Consider the following 22763-nt stretch of genomic DNA (forward strand, 5'->3'; position numbering starts at 1 on the left):
CCCACCCAGTTGGCTACATTAAAATGGTGGAATCCCTCAATTGTGCTGGCCATGCTAATTCAGCCTGTTGGCCACTAGAGGCCTCTATCGTTCTCTATGGCAGATACTTTTTGGCGAGAATGAAACAGTCGCTTCATCTTTGCACATGACCCAGGGACCTTTGCCTGATTGGCCAGGTTTCGTGACATTAACAATCCAGGAAATGTAGCGTCTTTCCGGTCAAAGATGGTGGATAAATAAAGATGTCCCAGTCAGGCCGTTGATCATTGAAATAAAATGTTCAGTTCCGGTCTGCTTAACGTGGTGGCTGTCCAATGCATTAGCAGTTTGGTCTGGTCTGCTTGGTTCATTGACTGTAGATGAACCAGAACAATTAGGGAGTAGGATGTCTCGCTTCCTCTTCCGTCTCTGTTTCAGATGACAACAATCAGAAATAAGGTAGCTAGCAAAGCTATTTTCAAAACTTTGCTAGCTTGCTTTTTATCCGTGAGCATTTATACGAGAAACACAACTTTTTCCTCTCGTGGTTGTCTTCATAATCAAGATAGCTACATTTGGTGGGTGACAATCTTACAAAGTAGCAAGGTAACGTTAGCTAAAAGACACGCTAGGCTATCTTGCTACAACTATGCAAGCGTATAAAGGTTACCAACGACGGCGTAAAAATATAGCTAGTTCGGTTGTAACCAAAAGTTACACTGCATGCTAGCAGGATGTCCATTTGGCCGTGGTAATGATGATGATAATGCGGTGTAATGAAGGGCTATGAAGTAGTAGGCTATTGAGAGTTACTAAACCAGACTTCAGCATAGCTAATGCAGAATTTGGGTTTCTTACTTTTTACATGTTGGATGGGTTATTATGATACCTGGTAGCTCTCTGTAAGGGTGATGTTCAATCAAACCTGGTCTTTTCTCCACAGAATGTAAGGTAATGGGAAGGTGTTGACCTTAGCAGAGACACACTAGTCAACAAGATGAAGAACAAATCTGCGAAAAAACAACACAAAATCAGTTCTAAACACCATCGAAACCCCATCAAAACAGAGTGTGAAACACAGTCAGATGATGTTAACTGCAAAAGAGAGGAACCAGACATTAGCCAAGCTCCCTCTCCCAACACTAAAGGGGTAACTTCCAACTCCATCCAAATTAAAGAGGAACCAGCGGACTTTGAAGTACAGAGTCATTGCTTCGATTCTAGAGCACTCCACAAGGATTCTGGAACCGTCATAACCAAGACTGAAACAGATTCCGTTTACATTAGCCAAGGAACAGTAGAGGTAAAAGCGGAGTATGATTCTGATACTGAAATACATAAGGTGGTGGTTAAGAGAGAAACTCAAGTGTGTTTCATGAAGGAGGAGAATGTGAGTGAAGAAAACACAGATGAGGACACCGAAGACAGGAGGGATACAGACAGCAACAGAGGTATGCATACACACCCATCTTTAAAATCTGTGCAATCTTTAAATTTGCTTGAATATTTGATATTGACTGACTAGGCTAAATGGCTATTTGATATCGACTTTGAATTTAAGATTCATCATGAAAATATAGGACTACTCTCGTTTACTTTTGAAATTATATTCTTTCTTATTTTAGTTTTCATGTCCCTCTTCTGTAAATCAAATCACATTTTATTCGTCACATACACAGTTTACAGCAGGTATAAAAGGTGCAGTGAAATGCGCTAGCGCCCTCAACTATGCAGTGCATCAGTCAATCGCAATAATAACAATAAAAAGAGTCAGGTCAAAAATACTCTTATAACCATCTAGAATTCTCCCTTTGTCTTTTTCAACCCTTGCTTCTACCACTCTCCCTCAGTCTCTTCTCCTCAGTTCTTTCCTTGCACATACTGCACCATCTCCTTCACCGACCATTCCTTCCTGGAGAAGCACATCAAGTGGAACCACCAGAAGGAGTATCTGGCCATGTTGAGAAACAGTTTTTCAAAGAGCAGTGGAACAGAGACGGTCCCAACACACAGCTGCCTCCACTGTAGCCTCATGTTCCAAACCCCACGGCTGCTTAGCATCCACACCCTCCAGATCCACCCTTCAGCCACTCCCCGGAAACCTGCCCGTCCCCACAGGGTTTCGGTGAAACTCTACACCTGCCCACAGTGTGCCCGCAGATTCAGGTACCTGGGCAGTCTGCAAAACCACTGTGAGCTTTCACACAAAATGGCTGTTGTCAGCACCAATGGACACCTCAGTTGTGCCGATTGTGGGAAGAGCTTCAAGAATTGTTGGGGACTGGGACCTCACCAGTGTCACGAACCAGAGGGCACTGAACCTCAGGACATTAAGCCTGTGGTTTGTCTGGATGTCGGCTTCCATTGCTCAGAGTGTGGCAAGATCCTCTGTAGTCCTCAGAGCCTGAACATTCACATGCGCATCCACACCGGAGAGAAGCCTTATGCCTGCAAGGAGTGTGGCAAAAGATTTTCTGAGAGCGGCAGTTTACGCAAACACCTGCTGATACACTCTGGAGTCAAGGCATTCAAATGCCAGGAATGCGGGAAGGATTTTGCCCGAATGAAGGGTCTCAGGAGTCACATGACCACTCATTCTGGCAAAAAGCAGTACTCCTGCTCCCACTGTGACCGGCAGTTTGGATACAAGTCTAGTCTGACCATTCACCTACGCTCTCACACAGGGGAGAAACCCTTTCACTGCACAGAGTGTGGTAAAGACTTCTCTATCAAGAGAAACCTGAGGCTTCACCTAAAGATCCACAACAATGAGAAAGGTCACCAGTGTGGGGAGTGTGGCCTGAAGGTGATAGACATTGGGGCGTTGAAGACACACATGCGCTCACACACCGGCGAGAGGCCTTACCACTGCACAGTGTGCAGCAAGCAGTTCATTCGACTGGAACATCTGAAGAACCACCAGCGCACTCACACAGGTGAGAGACCATACGTCTGTTCGGAGTGCAGCAAGAGCTTTGCTCAGTCTGGAGATCTCACAAAACACATACGCACCCACACTGGAGAGAAACCGTATGAATGTTCTGTCTGCCACGGCTGCTATACCTCTTCAGGGGATCTGGGCAAACACATGAGGATCCACAATGGCTCACGGCCCTTTCCCTGCCAGCAGTGTGACAAGAGTTTCCGCTTGGTCGGCCACCTTAAAACTCACATGAGGACCCACACTGGGGAGAGACCGTACTCCTGCCCCCGCTGCCTCCGGACCTTCGCTCGCACCCACCACCTCTCTGTTCATCTGGCTCAGTGTCACTGATTGATGATAATGATTTGCCTGACTTGCATTATGCTTTATGGGGGTAACTCACCCTTTCCACTACTCCCAATGTGTAGCCCTTACCTGGGGGATCAGCCATATTTCACCAGAACACTGAGGTGGTGGGGGAGGGGGGCATTTGGCTGACTATTACAGCGGACAAACAAGATGATGTAGGAAGCATCCATTCAAAGGTCCAAGAGCTCCAGACATTGACACTCCACTAGATACAGCTAGATGTTGGGCAGAGTTTTTAGTTGGCATGCAGTTTCAGATTTGTTTTCTGGACATTTAAGGGATAGTTCACTACAAAATACAAAATGTATATACTTTCCCAATTACCATGGCGTTAGGTGTAGATGATTCATCAAAACGTCAAGATGTGATTATAGCGCAATAAAGTAAGGTAGACGTCTATCATGTCAGTTACTATTTTGAGTGAATTATCTCTGTTTTGTACTATATCTAAAGTCTTGACACTATTTTACTGAATGTATGATGACAATTTCTTTCTTATGAACGTGAGCAGATTGGGTCTCTGCAGTACATACAAGAAACAAATACTCTTTATACAGCCTATGTACTGAACCTATAACCTACTTTAACTGATAGTGTTGTCTTGGTGAATGTGTGATAAATAGTAGTGTTATCTTGGTGTCTGATAAATAGTGTTATAACTGATTAATTACATTGTATTTATTCAAAATGATTAGGCAACTGTTTATTATAAGAATGTGTCAATGACTTGATATCTACTAAGTCATTACATTGACTAATAAATATGAACAATGTTAAGGCTGTTTAACCAAACCTTGCACAATGCAATAAATTATTTCAAAAAATGGTATTTTGATATATTATTTTATTAGGTAGATGTGTTTTGTTTTGAAGCTTACGATTTCTGTACAATGTAAACCTAATAGATGCTAGGAATTAATATAGCACGTACAGTGCCTTCAGAAAGTATTCATACCCCTTGACCTATTCCACATTTTGTGTTCAGGCCTGAATTCAACATTGATTTAATAATAATAATCTCACTCATGTACACACAATACCCCATAGTGACAAAGTGAAATATGATTTTAGAACTTTTTGCAAATGTATTGAAAATATCTCATTTACATAAGTATTCACACCCCTGAGTCAGTACACACCCCTGAGTCAGTACACACCCCTGAGTCAGTATTGCAACTGTGAGTCTTTCTGGGTAAGTCTCTAAGAGCTTTCCACACCTGTGATTGTGCAACATTTGCCTCAGCTCTGTCAAATTGGTTGTTGGTCATTGCTAAACAACCATAGATTTAAGTGAAAGATCTGTATAAAATGATGAGATGCTCATGTCTCGGCCCGGAGTAGTTTCCCAAAGGCGGGAAGGTAGCCCACGGGAAGGTAGCCCCCGGGAAGGTAGCTTAAGCCCATAGAAATGCATTGGCTTATTTTGGACAGGTTTTTGTGAGAGTGAACCCTCTTGCTTCACCTCTTCCTTTCTGCTGATATACACTAATATTGAGTTGCACCCCCTTTTGCCCTCAGAACAGCCTCAATTCGTCAGGGCATGGACTCTACAAGGTGTCGAAAGCGTTCCACAGGGATGCTGGCCCATGTTGATTCCAATGCTTCCCACAGTTTTAGGCTTGATGTCCTTTGGGTGGTGGACCATTATTGATACATACAGGAAACTGTTGAGTGAGAAAATCCCAGCAGCGTTGTAGTTGTTGACACAAATCGGTGCGCCTGGCACCTACTACCATACCCCATTCAAAGGCACTAAGCTATTTGCTGCTGTGCATTCTTGAAATCACTAGCATCGTTTGAACTTGTGTTAAATCCACTCCTCAGGTCATTGAGGACCACAAACACTTTTGTCCCTAATAGTATCCTAAAGTAAGCCAGACAGTCATCACCTGGGAACCTTACTCACATATTAATTTACAGCCTGAATATGCATCACTTGGACTAGGGTCCCAAACAAGCTTGTCTGTGTCAATTCAAAGGGAATTGCTCTTATTTTTACGTCTGTGATTACGAGGACGTAGCTGTAACTACCACTCGGGCACACATAACATAGATGTATTTAGAGCTAAATAATATTGAGTGTACCTTTGTTTAAAGCTGGAATCAATATGTTTTAAACCGTGTCCATTTTTCATTTAGCCGCGTCATGTCTGTGCAGAGGAGGAGCCGGGAGATAAATGGGCTGGATCTTCTAATTCCCCTGTTGCAGTTATCATAATTGTTGAACAACCACGTTTTTTAAAGATCGGGCGTTAGGGGAGGCAGGCCACACAAAGAAAGTTAATAGATTCAGAAAATTGAGATGGATTGTGCAGCAGACACATTTAGAATGTTCCATTGGTTTGGCAGGAAGATGGACAAATATGATCAGGGGTTGTGGTGGGGGAATAAAACAGAGTACGCACACAGGGCAGCAGCAGAGAATGCATCCTGCCTCACAGATAAAGGTGTTAGTGTGAAGATATGTTGAGTGAGTGTGTGTCTCTGTTATGGTTAGTACTGTAATGGCCGGATGTGTCATAGTTTGAAGTCCAGAACTGCCTTAATGCAGATGAGTTCACCCGTGAATTGTCACTGAAGCGTCCTAATTGACAAGCAGTTCCTTTCTCGGGGCAGCAGGGGGAAACCGCTAGCTGTCGATGGATGCTTCAGCCAGGGAATACAGGAGGAAATCTCTCCTCCTCTGATTTAGGGGCAGGCAGGAGGAAGAGCTTGAGTGCTGTTAAATGGCACAAACTAGAGACGGCAGTTAACAGACTTAGCACATTGTTTCAGATAAGCACAGAATGTCCGAATCAGAAGGTCTCTATTCCATTTGATAATGTATTATTTTATCTATAATGTTGATCAGTGTTACATGTATTCTTGTATCTATAATGTTGATCAGTGTTACATGTATTCTTGTATCTATAGTGTTGAGCAGTGTTACATGTATTCTTGTATCTATAATGTTGATCAGTGTTATATGTATTCTTGTATCTATAATGTTGAGCAGTGTTACATGTATTCTTGTATCTATAGTGTTGAGCAGTGTTACATGTATTCTTGTATCTATAATGTTGATCAGTGTTACATGTATTCTTGTATCTATCATGTTGATCAGTGTTACATGTATTCTTGTATCTATAATGTTGAGCAGTGTTACATGTATTATTGTATCTATAGTGTTGATCAGTGTTACATGTATTCTTGTATCTATAGTGTTGAGCAGTGTTACATGTATTCTTGTATCTATAGTGTTGAGCAGTGTTACATGTATTCTTGTATCTATAATGTTGATCTGTGTTACATGTATTCTTGTATCTATAATGTTGATCAGTGTTACATGTATTCCTGTGTTTTTTTTAGAACCTGTAGAGAGAGACAACACAGCCAACGCTTTTGTGTTTCCTATTTTGGAACCAGTCATTGTGTCCAATGACAAACATCTCTCTCCTACATTCTGTCCTATGTTCTATAATATTCACATAATTATGGCATGATGCATCTCTTCCCTCCCTTCAATAATATTTATTTTTTCTCTATGGCTCTTATTTTTCATCCATTATCTTTCCCCAGCCTCAAATACATTGTATTTATGGTGTTCCAGTATACTCTATGAATGTCTGACTCTGCAATGACATTATATTTCATCAGTACAATATAGATGGTAGTATTGCGGATACTACTGCAAATCATCAACAAATCGAAACATGAAACCAAACATTTATTTAGCCTTCGACATCCCAAAGACAAAAGGCAAAAGCATTTTCAATCTGTCCCCCTGACAAGACAGTTGGTAGTCTTTTAGGTTGCAGTCTGAAAATTGAATTACCTCATATTGGATCCTATAAAAGTCCAGTTGGGGGGATTTTCTTTCTGTGATGTAATTTGAGGTATCCAATTTTCCTCGTATTTACTGTCTATATTTTTGTCAATTTGGCAGAGGAACACATTGTACGCGTTGCTGCTTCGATGTCACCGGTGTCGTCGTGGTACTGTGGTTTTGCTCTCGTCGGCCCAGGAGGTCAGTGTGTGGGAAGAGAGGGTGGCTCTATGGGGGCTTTGGAGCCGCTCTCGGCCTGCCCCTTTGGGCTCCACCAGGTCCGCATCCACTCCTCTCATTCATGAAGGGGTCAAAATACGGGTCAAAACATCCCGTTAGACTCTGGAGAGACGCGCTGGTGTGTAGGCGTAGATGAAACTGGGTATTTTGGGGGGGCTTTGGTATAGGCTGCAGCTGGTAATAGTTATTTCGCTTCACTCTCTCACAAGTCCAAAGACGCCTAAAACTATTGGTTTACACAAAAGAAGAAGGAAAAAAACAACTCAATTGTTTGGTAAAGAGTGTTATGAGGAGGCTGGTGAACAACGTGGGTATGTAAGTGGGGTCGCGACCCAAAGTGGACCACTGATATGTTAATGGTGGATCGTGACATGTCAGAGTAAAATATATATACATAGCCTATATATTTTTACATTTATTAGGAACTCCCTCTGGGCTCTCAACTTACGGTTGAGAGTTAGAATAGTACACAAGGTGCGATTTTGAAATTTGGTTGTGCCTCAGCAGTTTTCATCTTGTTATGTCAATCACTGACAGTCACTCAATTAGTCATGTCATTGAACAATTTTTACATGGTAAATGAATCTAGCCAGTTTATCTAAAGTTGAAGTAATCAAGGCTGAATCCCATCTGGGCATGGAGGGCACACAGACCCACAATGCTGTTTACTTTCTGCATCTACGTCATATCTCTGAGTCTACCTTTAAAACTGAAAAGATTTCACTCCATCCCATGTCAAATTGAGTAGAATTGCTGAAAATTGTTATAAAACTGCAAAAACGTCCCCCCCCCCCATAAGGGGGCATGTTTTTATGAGCTTGGGCCCATGGAAAACACTGAATTTCTCATTTAGGTCCCAGAACATTCCCATTAAGTTCAAGTTATGGTTTTATCTGATGTTAGGATGATAACAAAATGTTTTTTATTATTTTTTATTACCCAAAACATTATTATGGGAACTTTTAAAGAACAGATGAAATGTGTTCTGGGAACATTCTGGTAACATCAGGTGAATGTTTTTTGCACCATAAAAGAAGTAGAATCAACCACACAACTGGTAGAATCAACCACACAACTGGTAGAATCAACCACACAACTGGTAGAATCAACCACACAACTGGTAGAATCAACCACACAACTGGTAGAATCAACCACACAACTGGTAGAATCAACCACACAACTGGTAGAATCAACCACACAACTGGTAGAATCAACCACACGACTGGACAGTTTTTATGTTATAAGAACATTTGCCATGACCTAACGAATGTTCTGGGAACTTTCACAGAAACAGTTTTGGTTTGTTGGGCAGGCTGAAAAAGTACAACAACCTCTGTCCTAGACAATTTCTGCCAATTATTTGTTTTACACACTCTGGCATGTAGGCCTATAGATAGGGCCTGTGTTTTGAAGATCTGACCTAGAAAAACTCAGGGCCTTAGTTATATAGCCTATATGGTTCCAGAGGTTTTCCTAGTCAGGACATGTAGTGTATGTAGTGAGGACTTCCAGGGCTATCGCTAACAGGAACTGCTAACCACTTTCTCTTTGCTTGATTATGGGCTTGTCCAGCTGTACCATCCAGCTAGCATCTGTCGCGGCCGCTGCTGTCGGGCTCTCTGACCGTGGCCTCCCTCCTCCTCCATCCCCATGTAACCTTTTGCTCCCTCTGTCTGTGTAGGGAGGGCTAGAAATGTGGAGGGTGAGAGAGACTGACAGTGTGCGCTCCCCTGCTCAGTAAATATGAACTGCACCCAGCAGACAGACTCATTCATCACAGGGGAAAGGGAGAGAGGGAGGAGGGGGACAGAGAGGGGCAGAATGGAGGGTAGAGGAAAGGAGCAAGGAGGAGCGGCAACAGAAGTGACCAGAGGGGAAGTTGGAGGAGGCAGATGGGAGAGGACGAGAGGATTGAGGGATAAATAGAGGATAGTGGATGTATTTGGGGCAGCATGGGAAACAGGAAGACTGATGAAATGTAAAGGGACAGAGAATGTGTTCTATATTGTTTGAGCTCTGACAAGTGTAATTCCTGACAATGTGTAGATCCTGATGTCATTCTAACTCTGAAAACAGACAGGCTTCGGATCTCAATTTTAGAGACTTGTTGAACCTCAGACCTTGGCCTTCAATCACTTCATTTCTTAAAGGGAAGTGTCTTGTAAGGGATTTCCACATCAACCAAACAAAATATATATTTACTGCATTGTGGTTATTTTCCTTCTGTGCTTTTTACACTATTAACCCTAGTTTGGATGCCATTAGCATTATGTTGAGGCCTTTCCTAGTGAATTACAGTGGGGAGAACAAGTATTTGATACACTGCCGATTTTGCAGGTTTTCAAAAATCCAGAAAATCACATTGTATGATTTTTAAGCAATTAATTAGCACTTTATTGCATGACATAAGTATTTGATACATCAGAAAAGCATAACTTAATATTTGGTACAGGACCCTTTGTTTGCAATTACAGAGATCATACGTTTCCTGTAGTTCTTGACCAGGTTTGCACACACTGCAGCAGGGATTTTGACCCACTCCTCCATACAAACCTTCTCCAGATCCTTCAGGTTTCGGGGATGTCGCTGGGCAATACGGACTTTCAGCTCCCTCCAAAGATTTTCTTTTGGGTTCAGGTCTGGAGACTGGCTAGGCCACTCCAGCACCTTGAGATGCTTCTTACGGAGCCACTCCTTAGTTGCCCTGGCTGTGTGTTTCGGGTCGTTGTCATGCTGGAAGACCCAGCCACGACCCATCTTCAATTCTCTTACTGAGGGAAGGAGGTTGTTGGCCAAGATCTCGCGATACATGGCCCCAGCCATCCTCCCCTTAATATGCTGCAGTCGTCCTGTCCGCTTTGCAGAAAAGCATCCCCAAATAATTATGTTTCCACCTCCATGCTTCACGGTTGGGATGGTGTTCTTGGGGTTCTTCTTCCTCCAAACACGACGAGTGGAGTATAGACCAAAAAGCTCAATTTTTGTCTCATCAGACCACATGACCTTCTCCCATTCCTCCTCTGGATCATCCAGATGGTCATTGGCAAACTTCAGACGGGCCTGGACATGCGCTGGCAATTCATGACGGCGTAGTGGGTTACTAATGGTTTTCTTTGAGACTGTGGTCCCAGCTCTCTTCAGGTCATTGACCAGGTCCTGCCATGTAGTTCTGGGCTGATCCCTTACCTTCCTCATGATCATTGATGCCCCACGAGGTGAGATCTAGCATGGAGCCCCAGACCAGGGGTGATTGACCGTCATCTTGAACTTCTTCCATTTTCTAATAATTGCATCAACAGTTGTTGCCTTCTCACCAAGCTGCTTGCCTATTGTCCTGTAGCCCATCCCAGCCTTGTGCAGGTCTACAATTTTATCCCTGATGTCCTTACACACTTCTCTGGTCCTGGCCATTGTGGAGTGGTTGGAGTCTGTTTGAGTGTGTGGACAGGTGTCTTTTATACAAGTAACGAGTTCAAACAGGTGCAGTTAATACAGGTAATGAGTGGAGAACAGGAGGGCTTCTTAAAGAAAAACTAACAGGTCTGTGAGAGCCGGAATTCTTACTGGTTGGTAGGTGATCAAATACTTATGTCATGCAATAAAATGCAAATTAATTACTTAAAAATCATACAATGTGATAAACTGGATTTTTGTTTTAGATTCCTTCTCTCACAGTTGAAGTGTACCTATGATAAAAATGACAGACCTCTACATGCTTTGTAAGTAGGAAAGCCTGAAAAATCAGCAGTGTATCAAATACTTGTTCTCCCCACTGTAACTCAAACTAGCACATTAAACATTACCAAGGCAACTAGACCATTTATACATCATTAGGCCTATACCTCATACCTTCACTTTCAAATTCCCCTCTTCTCCACTGACCCTCCAACTCCTCCATTGAAAGCACCTTCCCGTTCCTCTCTCACCCCAAACCTCCCCCTCTCTGCCTTTCCCTCCATCTCTCCTTCCTCCACAAAGAAAGACAGGAGAGAGGGAAGATGGTGTGTGGCAGATGCCATATTTCGACTTTCTGTCAGTATGATTAATATTGACACGGTGTGTTTCTTACCAGAGGGTTGTTGACTGTGTGTGTTGTGTTTTGATTTCATTATTCTGTGCTCAGGCAGTTTTTCTTAAAGATCATACAATAACAGATGTGGGGTCTGAAATAGAGACACAGATATCGGGATGGGTTGAGTGCACTGGTCATATCACTAGTAGAGACATTGGTCATCAGTCCTCCTATCCGGACATGTCTTACCCCCTCAGGGTGGGCTAAGCAGAGGCCTTATCAACTGTGACCCCCATGTATGTCTATGCCTGTGTTCATATTTCTAAAGAACTTCCCCTCTGGACTCGAGAGGGATTTAGGCTAATCATTCATTTCAGTGTGAACAGTTGAGAAGGAGGAAGAATCAAATCAATATCTAAATGTTGACTGCTGAGGAGAATAAATGAAGCAATGTGATGGAAAGGGAAAGGTTGAGAGACAGGAGAGAGAAAGAGGACGGGAAGGAAACAAGGAGAAACAAAGATAAACTTTTACGAATAAACAAATAAAAGGCGAAGCCGGGAAGAGAGTGCTAGATACGCTAGAGGCCGATGGGGGGGAAACAGTTGTCGCTGGAGACTTGTATTGACTTTTCCCCCTCCTCAATCGCACGTGACTGGAGCCTGTGTGGGGGCTGAGAGAAAGAGACTGAAGGAGAAATGAGAAAATAAATTACTCTGGAAAGATATGACGATAGGCTACACGCAGCTTTAAATCTGAAAGGGAATTCGCGACACACTCGACCAATTTGTCACTGCGCTCTTTACCTTTTTTCATTTCTTTTTTTGTACTTTTCCCCCTATTATTTTCTCCGCTTCAACACCCCGATGCCCCTAATATACCCCACCATCCTGTTCCATCCATTCTCTTTACACATTTCCCACTTTGTTTTTGTCTTGGTTAGGCTACTATTCGCCTATCATTTGCCTAAAATTGTATCTGTTTGTATTTTTCTTTTTTGCATCAGGCTATTATGTATTATTAATAATAAACTACCTGCCTACATTTAACCGAAGATCAACTCATTTCATGATGCTACTCTCAGTGTGGGATCATGCTACTTACCCCATAGGCTACCCAAAACGAGTGTCTTTATTTGTGTCCGTTTATAATTTATGACAAATCCATAAATCTATCAACCTAAACTACTTGTCTTTCAATAGGTCTGCCTTCATCTGTAACTACACCCAATAATCTGTGCCCACTCTCTCTCCTTCTCCTCCTCCTCCCCAAACATATCAAAATCTAAGAGAGAGGTGGGAAATGAGATGCATCGGGGGGAAAATAATGAGGGGAACCAACAGTAAAGGATGGTTGGAAAAATGGGTGGAAGAATGAAATGGAAAAGAGAAAAGCAAGAAAACGCAGACTTAAAGTATACCCCCCTCTTTTATTTAATTTAGACGCGAGGCGAAAATCGATCCTGCCATTCGATACGCAATCCGAATCAAGGCGAATTAAGCGGGCGGAAATTAACTCTGAAAATATTTTTGATGGAGTGGCTTGTAGTCTCTCGGCCAAATGGACTGCAAAGTGGAACAAATGACAGGGGCCTAGTGGTGGAGACAGCGCCGCTCCATCTTCCATTAGGCCGTAATGGGATAGGTCCAGCCCCCTAGCTCGACTCGGCTGCATTAATCAAAACAGCCGCTATATGAAGATTTATGGTTCTCCCCTCGTCTCCGCTCCACTCCAGCGCCGCCGAAGCCAGAGCCAGTTCTCGGTGTGTGTGTGTGTTAGAAGAAAGGAGGGGGTGATCTCTCTCTCTCCACATACCTTGCATATACACTAACAGACTCGCGTGTCTCGCTATGTGCACATGCTCCTTTATTCCGGGACTGTGTAATCGTATCTTGTCATTTTTGTCTACATGCATGTCGTAGGACCTGTTTCTTCGATTGGTGCCTCTTATGGAGCTAGGTGATAGTCTATACTTCATGTAATACAGGGTAACAGGATGCTTTAGTTCTGGGTTTCTACAGACTACATTAATAGTTTTAATATGTACTGTATGTCTGTGACGCTGAAAGGCATTTGCCTTCTTTCCATCTGTTTTTCTTTTATTACTGTTTATGACTGAACAGACTGAACCAATTAAACCGACTCTACAGACTGAACAGACTGAACCAATTGAACCGACTCTACAGACTGAACAGACTGAACCAATTGAACCGACTGTACAGACTGAACAGACAGAACCGATTGAACCGACTCTACAGACTGAACAGACTGAACCAATTGAACCGACTCTACAGACTGAACAGACTGTTTTTTTCTGAACCACAAACTTTTCATGAACAAATAAATCCTTAGGATATCACTGGCCAACAGTCCTTACTCTCAGGCATTCAAAAGTGAGACTTTAATGATAGTTCAGCCTAGTTGCTGTACTGAACCATCCTTCCAGGTGGTTGATCTGTGGCCCAGTGAGAGATAGAGAAGTAGGGCCACTGCTGTGCTGGGGCAGGGGGAGACAATCTGACCGACTAGCATTATGTCCTGGGAACAAGCCAAAAAACTTAAGCCCACTTTTGATTAAATTAGACTGATCGGCCCACCACTGAGAGACCCTGTTTGAATGTGTGTGTGGTTGAAACAGGGAGCAGGATTGGAGGTCTCCCAATGGATGACCTCATGCCGTTGTCCCTTATTTCCCAATCTCTCTCACGCACACGTGCACACACAGTGAGTTCTCTCCTTAACGCCTAACTTTTCCCGGCTCTCTCCTATTCTCTTTCCCCTACCTCTTTACTTCCTGTATCTTCTCTGTTTTCCTTTCTCTTTGGGACCCATTATTTCTACCTGTCCTGTCTCTTTCCCCTCTATATACCTCCCTATCTTTTTCCACTTTAGCCTATTCCCTTCGACCCCCGTCCCCCGCCCCTAGCTCTCCCATGCGGATAACCAAACCAACATGGAGACATCTCTATATCCATCTATCTATCTCTCCTTTCCTTTTGCCCTCCCTCTTTTCCCTTTTCCCTTCTTCTCTTTCTTTCACTGGCGCGTGGAGGGGAAGCTTGCTGCCAGTTTCAGTCTGCCGAAGGGTTTATTTAAATTAGAAACGCTTCAATCTCCTCCCCCTCTTTCTCTCATTCTCTTTCTCTCTCTCTCCCCTTCTTTCCCTCTCCCCCACCGTCCTGTTGAAGCCTCCAGAGTCCAGTCAACACTGGGCAACTTTGTTTGTAGATGGAAGGGAAAGAGTGGAGGACGGACGGGGAGGAAGGAAGTGAGGAAATTAAGGGGGGGGAAGTAGAGGTGGGAGAGAGGGAGTTAGAGAGAGGTCAGGGGAGACCTGCTAGTCAGTGTTCGTTAGTTCCTCCCTCCTCTCATGGCTCATTCCGCTCCGATTAGGCCCTTTAAAATGTCCTCTTCACTTGACTCTGTCTGTAGGCTACCGCTCTGCCTCCTAGACATCCTCCTAGACATAGCACCCCTACCCTGTAGGCTACTGCTCTGCCCACTAGACATCCTGTCAGAGCACCCCTATCTTGTTCTCTTTTCCTCTCACTCTTTTTGTTTCTGTCTACTCTCTTCATATTTTCTTCTGTTCTCTTTTGGCCTCCCTATCTGTCTGCAGTCTCCCTGTTTCACAAGCTTGTTCTCTTACTAAGTCTCTAATTCCTCCTGCTCTATCTCTTTATCTCTGGTCCGTCTATCTGTCCATCATTTGACTCCGGTGAGTGAGCTGCATGGCATGGGTCAGTCAAGGCACCTAATCATCCCTGTAAATAATGACCCTGCCTTTTAAACCCTTCTTTCCCTCTCTCCCCCTCCTCCCCCTCTCCTCACCCCCACCACTCTTTGCCTATTAACGCACAATTATGTGAACGGGCCTCTTGGCCGTTGCCGACACCGACGTAAAGGAAACGAGGTGTGGAGAACATAGAGGCAAGTCTCTAATGGCTGACTGACATCAGACAAGCTCATAGATCATAGGATTATTAATAACACTGTTAACCGGCCCAGTCAGGACCACCATCATCAACACAGACAAGTCTTAATGCACACTCTGATCATCTCTCATTCCCAGCACACAGCTCTATGGCCTGTCATGTAGGCTCTTGGAGGTGGCACCCATTTCATTTGACTCACTTAGATGATGCCTCTACAGATGTAGGATCTTAATTTGATCACCCTGTTGCAGGACATTTAAAACTTGTAATTTATTTGAGGTTCAAAAAGGCTTCTGAAGTTTGTAAATTTCACTTTGAAATTTCAGACTTGATTTCCCCTCATGAAAAATATGTCAAATGTCCATCCATTCTAATCCACATAATAATTCACATTTCCTGTTGGTGCAAGATTATTTTCCTGCAGTAGCAAACTGGCTCAAATTAAGATCCTACATCTATAGCTCACTGGTGTTGGTATAGAGATGCTGATTGGGTTATGATGCTTCCGACTGTGTTGATTGGGTTATGATGATTACAATGGTGTTGATTGGGTTATCATTCTGCAGTGCGCTGAGATATTCCCTGTGACTTGTAGATAATGGGCAGGGAAATGTGGCCTTTAAGGCAGTGAGGGCCCATCTAGGGAGGGGAGATTGAAAGGCAGCAGGGAATGAATGACCTGTCCATTTAACCAGCCGGGCTCAGAGAGATGGCAGGGGAGCGGGGCGTCTCTGGAGAGCAGGGTCTGGGGAAATCACACTCGCACTTCCACCAAACAACTGGATTCTATAGGACTGAGCTGAGGGAGCTATAAACAGGTCAAGTTGATCCATTCTCCGTCCACTATAATGGTTTGTTTCTATACTGTAAAAGAGAATCACATTTGTGTTGTATGATTGAATGTGTGTGAATAATTTGAAATCACAGTCTAAAGCCAGTGACTCACGGTCAATGCTTCCTAGGCTTCTAATAAGGGACCTACACCAACTGACATAAATTAGTATACTTTATTCACCTCATGTTTAATCATAGTGTGTTATTTCTCCATTGGTCTGTCCAGAAGTCTCAGATAGCCCTTAGGTGGTGTCGACTATTTACAATTCTAAAGGGAAAAAATTATAATATGACTGATGGTCACAGTCCATTGCCCTGTAGTGCTGAAGGTTCGAAACTGAACACAGCTATAATAGCTGTCCATGGTTCTGAAATGTTAACATGAGGTATTCTGCAGGTGACAAAGTCACCACAGATCTCTTAGGAGATGGTTGGCCAACAGTAGTGTTGCTAATGCCAGCTCATTGATCCTTCAAGTGATTATACTAATGAAATGCCTTCTATGAACTAGCATTGCATTAGAACATGCATTAATTTATTCACCATTAGGTCTTAGGTCTGATGCCAAACTAATACAGAGTTAGAGCTTTCCTCTTTGTCTGGAATATAGGTTACCTTCAGCACATCACCCAGACCTTGACCCCTGTGACCTTTGACTCATTCCACTGACCCTAAAACAACGGAAGTGGCAATTGTATCTAAAATTGTCGATGCATCATGTTTGATTATCTTTACAGATCCAATGAGCAGGAGGAATGGGACTCTACTGCACAACAGACAAAGTCAGTACTTTCATATCAAAAGTGCTCTATACTTGCCCAATAACAGACCTACTGATGTTTGAAATGATTTGTTTGGCTTTGGGAGATAAATCGTGTTCTGTTGGCCTGTCTTTGTTTATTGTGCCCTTTTGATAGAATATTTAGCAATAGGCAATTTAATTGGCATTTGTGAAGAGGCAGTACTAAACTACATTATGACTGTATCCTCATTATTCCAGTCTAAAACATTTAAACGGTTGTAAAGGCATGAAATAATTAAATAATATTGCTAAAGAATAATATTTTATCTCTAGCTGCCTTATTTTGATGGATGTCTGTTTATGATTCGTTCCGCCAAGAAATTCCTACAACATTTCCTGATAATATATCAATTTATCAGCCGAGATTTCTATGTTCATTTTCACCCCTCCCCCTAAAATAAAGCGTCTTACTCCTAAACGATCTCGAACTAATTAAGCAAGCGTTAATTAAAAATTCGAGAGACTATAAACGCAGAGAATTGTTGTGGAAACGCTGAAGTTAATCAAGCTTTCAAATTATTGATAACATCCTTAGAACAGTGATCGATCGGTAAGACATTAACTGATAAAAATAAAGCAGGGATTGTGTGTGTGTGTGTGTGTGTGTGTGTGTGTGTGTGTGTGTGTGTGTGTGTGTGTGTGTGTGTGTGTGTGTGTGTGTGTGTGTGTGTGTGTGTGTGTGTGTGTGTGTGTGTGTGTGTGTGTGTGTGTGTGTGTGTATTCTCAGGAAAGCACATCATCTATCTCTGGATGTAACTCTCTAACAGTAAAAGTCCATAAGGCTTGTTTTCAATCCATATGTTATAGTACGTTATAATGTACTTACTAACAATGGCCAAATGTCATCACTGATGTTGTACTAGCTAAATCCCCTTTACATAAAAAAACACAAGCTGTGACCTCATATGTAGTTAGTTATCCGTGTATCAATACTCAATTGATGTGTGCTGATGCCAATGCTTCCTCTCTTTGCACGCGTTATACAAAACAGCATGTCTTCACATGTTTACATGTTTTGTCCCCTGTGTGTCTGTTTACGCCTGTGTCAATGCCTGTGTGGCATGTACTTACAAGGCGCTTCTTCATTCCGCCAGCTATAGGAGCAACTCACCCATAAAGTGAGCCTTTCGCCCATAAATAATATTCAAGTCGCTCTATTGTTAAGTGAAAAGTTGACTGGTGTTTGATTTTTTCTTCTTCTTCTTTTTCCTTCTTCTTTTCCGCGGCGACCTCGGGTTAGGACTCATACATCACGGGATGACAGGTATAGAAAGGCCCTAAATTAGCAACTAAATCGAATATTGATCAGCTATGTGCGGCCCTGCGAGTCGCGGCTGCTTGCCGTTTTTTTACAGGGAAAGAGAGGAGAGAGAGAGCGAGAGATAGAGGAAGGATGGAGGGGTGGGGGTGAGAGGTGCCACTGTGTGGGTCTCTCACTCTCTCTCCCCCTTCTCTCTCCTTATCCTTCTCTCTGTTTGAGTTTGAGTGCTTGTGAGAGTGTCTTGTGTTGTATATTGCTTTGCAATAAGAGCCAGTGACACCGTTTTTATCTTCATCCGATTGAGTTTACTCGTCTGTGCGTATCATTTTCTGTACCCTTCCGACTAAATATATGCAAAACGATTGATGTATACGCCTCCGTATTAACTCTCCCCATTCTCTTTGGTTGAAGTGTTGTTAAATTGGCGTGCCGTTATTAATGATACAATGATGACAAACGTAGACTCCCATTAAGATCATTGTTAGCTGCTGAGACATTATAGCCTACCCCCTTCCCTTATCACATCTGTCTTCAGAGGGAGAGAAAAAACGTTCCATACATCCATCCATAAATCAACAATAGCCATATGCAAAATCCTCTCCCACTTATTTTGTTTATTTTAGTTTTCAGCGCATGCTTCTGAAGTTTAAATAAACGATCTCATTACCCATTTGACTATTGGCCTGCGCTGTTTATAGATAATTTGCTTGATGGCGGTGCCCCCTCCCCCATGTTAGAATGAGAGAGAAGTCGACGGCGCACACTGTTTGATGAAACGATCAAGGGCTTTCCCTGGGAAACGTTGTTTGTTCGGGGCGGTGACGAACCAAACCCAAGGCCGGGGAGTGGGTGGTCAAGGTTCCACCGGGTCACTGAGATTAGTCCCGGCGAAGTCTTTAACAAAGGGCCGGAGCGTCAGGTCCGCTAAATCCAGATCAAAGTATCGGGTGTTGGACAAGCGGGGCGTAAAACAGGGATGAGCTGTGGATTACAACGGGCTAATTGGAAATTAGTCTGTAAGTCCATTAAAAGAGGTGGTTCCAACATTCTGCTTCTCGTTTAGGCCTCTGTCGTCCCACTACTCCCTCATAGGCCAAATCGAAACTGTTGGATACGGTTCTCATATAGTCATAGCCTAGGCCTATGGGATTCAAAATGTGCAGCCTACAATATCCTATTCATATTAGGCCTATAGCCAATGTTGCTATATATGAGTTTCATTGAACGCGGAATGACCGTGCCAGGCGTTAGCTATTTCAGCACCATGGACAGCGTCAGGTCAGCACCTCGCTTTAGGTCAGCGCCAGATCGAGTTCACGTTGCAGATTCCTTAAATACTCAAGACTGCATTACTTTTTGAACTTTGTAGGCAGTTCTTGTCATTCTAACATTTTCCTATGACATATGTGGGCCACGTATATTCCAGCGTAGAGATAAATAGCCTATAGCACCGAATAGGCCTACTTTTTCTTCCGTCTCATTTGTCTGTTTTGCACTTATACTTCAAGATATATTTTAACGACTGTTATCAGTTTTTCATGCGAAGAGGACGACTATAGAAAATAGCAGAAGTTGTCAGAGATGCGCACCCCTTGTCACGCGCCTCTTGGCTAGCAAGTTGTGTAGAACTTTGCTCGAGGACATTCCGGCAACCATCTGTTTCCGGAAGATCTCTGAGCGCAGGGTAGGAAGCGGAGTTCGCAAATTTACGGGGAAAGGTGGTTGTCTGCCAATACGCCTGTTACTGTGAAAATGCTCCGTTTGATTTATTTTCTCTCTCCACTCAACTTTTCTAAAGACCTAACAGGAGGTAAGAAAATACATGCTATCTTCCTTTTCCTTTTTTCCTTGGCAGAACCAGAAATAAACAAACCCCCTTCCTACTGCCACACACTAGCCCAGGCTATAAACACCCACATCTTCCCATCAGATTAACGGTCTTCTTTTAGGCTGAAAATCGTAATTCAAAGGATATCCTCAACATACTGAGTTCATATAGGGTTCATATGAAAGTGACCAAACACTTGCGTCACAGGCTTATTCCTATATCACTAACCTATTACCTATCTTACATTACTTCATTTTAGCGAGTTACATTGCATTCAATGTATATACTGTAAGTGTACTTCTCATAAACAGAATCTGAGCTATGTGTATACTTTCATTTCAGAAGAGATCAAAAACTTGCACATTAGAGAGACAGAGAGAGACAGGGAGAGAGAGAGCGACAGAGAGTGAGAGAGACAGAGAGAGCGAGAGAAACAGAGAGAGAGAGAGAGATGGATAGAGGAAGATTGAGCAAGATGGAAGGAAGAGATACCAGGGAAAGTACAGGTGGGTTGAAGGTTGTCAACAAATGAACACTGTTCCCATTCTGTTCATTAAGAGAACGTCTGGCGCAGAACAAGGTGTGCGTGTGTGTTATCAAGGTGAACTGGCAGAGAGACAAAGCACCTCTTCGAGGGGAAGTGCCCAAGGCAGTCAATGGCTTATACAGTACATGTGATTATATACAGTGCATAGATTAGAGGAGTGGAGTGCTTCCCAACTGTGGGCACTGGAGGGACACACACAGCTGATTCCTTCTGGGGTGTATCTTAAGACTGTGTCCTAGCCTGTGGTGTTGGTTTTGTTTACAGTATAGGTCCCAAAATGGGTTTGCTACATTTCAGCCCACAGGTTGAGGACCACATATTAGAGGGTTTTCTGTTTCTGACTGGTGGTTGTTATTGTATGTCTAACTACATCTTATGGTCAGCTAAATAGCTGGTCCCAGGCCTGTCATCTTGTTCTGCTCATAAAGGTTAAGATTAAAGCTAAGGGAGGGAGAGCTGATCTTAGATCTGATCTGTTGTTGTTGACTCCAACAGCGTCCAATGATTTGGGCCAGATCCAGAGAGGCTATAGAGCAGGTGGATGCTCCACTGTGTATTTGCTTGAAAATGATAATTGAATTCTGTTCATAAAGGTTAGACGTAATAGACATGTATATTTACCATAGCAAAGTTCCTTTAGGATTTGGAGAGTGACATACATGGATGAGTGATATTTTGTTTCTCTCTTTGAGGGTGTAAATTGATCAGAACAAAAGAGCAGAAGGTGAGAACCAACAAAAGAAGAAACAACAAGAGAAGCTTTAGATAAAGGAAGAAGAGGAGTCAGTTATTTGAGACGGAAACTAAAGATGCAGCAAAAGGCCATTGCCATCCAAGCAAAGAGTACAAATGATAGAGGGATGAAGTAACCATAAAAAAAGAGGTAAAGAGAAGGAGAGAGGAAGAGATGAATGATGGATAATTGCATTAGAAAGAAGAGAGGGCCAGAAGGAAGGAAATGATTAGAGGAGGAGGGACTGATATCCGATAGAGAGGGAGAGATGGGGCTTGCTTACCGCCGCCGTTCAATACACACTGACACTCTCCCTCTGTGTCAACACATACTGTGTGTGTGTGTGTGCATTCTAGTCCAGTGGCATACCCACTCTTGTCCACTTCTCGCTACATTTCAGTCAATCTCTCTCATTCGCTTTGTCTCAGTCCATCTTTCTCAATGCTTCCTCTCAATTTGAGATGACAATCCACATTATTTGATAGTGTGAAAGTTCTATATATAATGAGGACCTCTAATCCATTGATTTGTGTAGGTGTCAGAAACGGATTGTCTTATTCCTCTGAGATGGGCTCATATTTACACGTCAGTTCTTGTTCTGTGTATTTTGTTGTCCATTGCTTTTCAACCATATACACACTTTCTCTCTCTTTCCCTCCCTTCATTCCTTTCCATTTGCTCTCTCTTTTCCATCCATCCCACCCCCTCTTCTATCCAGGCAAGGCCACCTACAGTTGAAGTCGGAAGTTTACATACACCTTAGCCAAATACATTTAAACTAAATTTTTCACAATTCCTGACATTTAATCCTAGTAAAAATTCCCTGTTTTAGGTCAGTTAGCATCACCACTTTATTTTTAGAATGTGAAATGTCAGAATAATAGTAGAGAGAAGGATTTATTTCAGCTTTTATTTCTTTCATTACATTCCCAGTGGGTCAGAAGTTTACATACACTCAATTAGTATTTGGTAGCATTGCCTTTAAATTGTTTAACTTGGGTCAAATGTTTCAGGTAGCCTTCCACAAGACAGAGCTGGTGTAACTGAGACCGGTTTGTAGGCCTCCTTGCTCATGCACGCTTTTCTAATTCTCCCCAAACATTTTCTATAGGATTGAGTTCAGGGCTTTGTGATGGCCACTCCAAAACCTTGACTTTGGGAGTATGCTAGGCATCATTGTCCATTTGGAAGACCCATTTGCGACCAAGATTTAACTTCCTGACAGATGTCTTGAGATGTTCCTTCAATATATCCGCATAATTTTTCTCCCTCATGATGCCATCTATTTTGTGAAGTGCACCAGTCCCTCCTGCAGCAAAGCACCCCCACAACATGATGCTGCAACCCCCGTGCTTCACGGTTGGGATGGTGTTCTTCGGCTTGCAAGCATCACCCTTTTTCCTTCAAACATAACAATGTCATTATGGCCAAACAGTTATATTTTGTGTTTCATCAGACCAGAGGATATTTCTCCAAAAAGTACAATCTTTGTCAC

At 42.9% G+C, this 22763-nt stretch overlaps 1 protein-coding gene across 3 annotated transcripts; it reads left to right on the top strand.

Moving 5' to 3' along the window:
* The first annotated feature begins 220 nt into the window (after window positions 1–220).
* LOC109906596 (gastrula zinc finger protein XlCGF57.1) lies at window positions 221–4098 on the top strand. Of its 3 annotated transcripts, none has more exons than XM_020504396.2 (3): window positions 221–438; window positions 923–1430; window positions 1830–4098. In XM_020504396.2, exons 2-3 carry the CDS (start codon window positions 977–979, stop codon window positions 3251–3253), a joined length of 1878 nt encoding a protein of 625 aa, XP_020359985.1. In that variant the 5' UTR covers window positions 221–438; window positions 923–976; the 3' UTR covers window positions 3254–4098. The 3 variants fall into 3 exon arrangements, with proteins under 3 accessions (XP_020359985.1, XP_020359975.1, XP_020359966.1); XM_020504386.2 differs by having other exon boundaries at window positions 245–585; XM_020504377.2 differs by having other exon boundaries at window positions 245–557.
* Window positions 4099–22763: the final 18665 nt, after the last annotated feature.

This window comes from Oncorhynchus kisutch, linkage group LG2 (genome assembly GCF_002021735.2).
Source record: "Oncorhynchus kisutch isolate 150728-3 linkage group LG2, Okis_V2, whole genome shotgun sequence".
NCBI classification, from domain to species: Eukaryota; Metazoa; Chordata; class Actinopteri; order Salmoniformes; family Salmonidae; genus Oncorhynchus; species Oncorhynchus kisutch.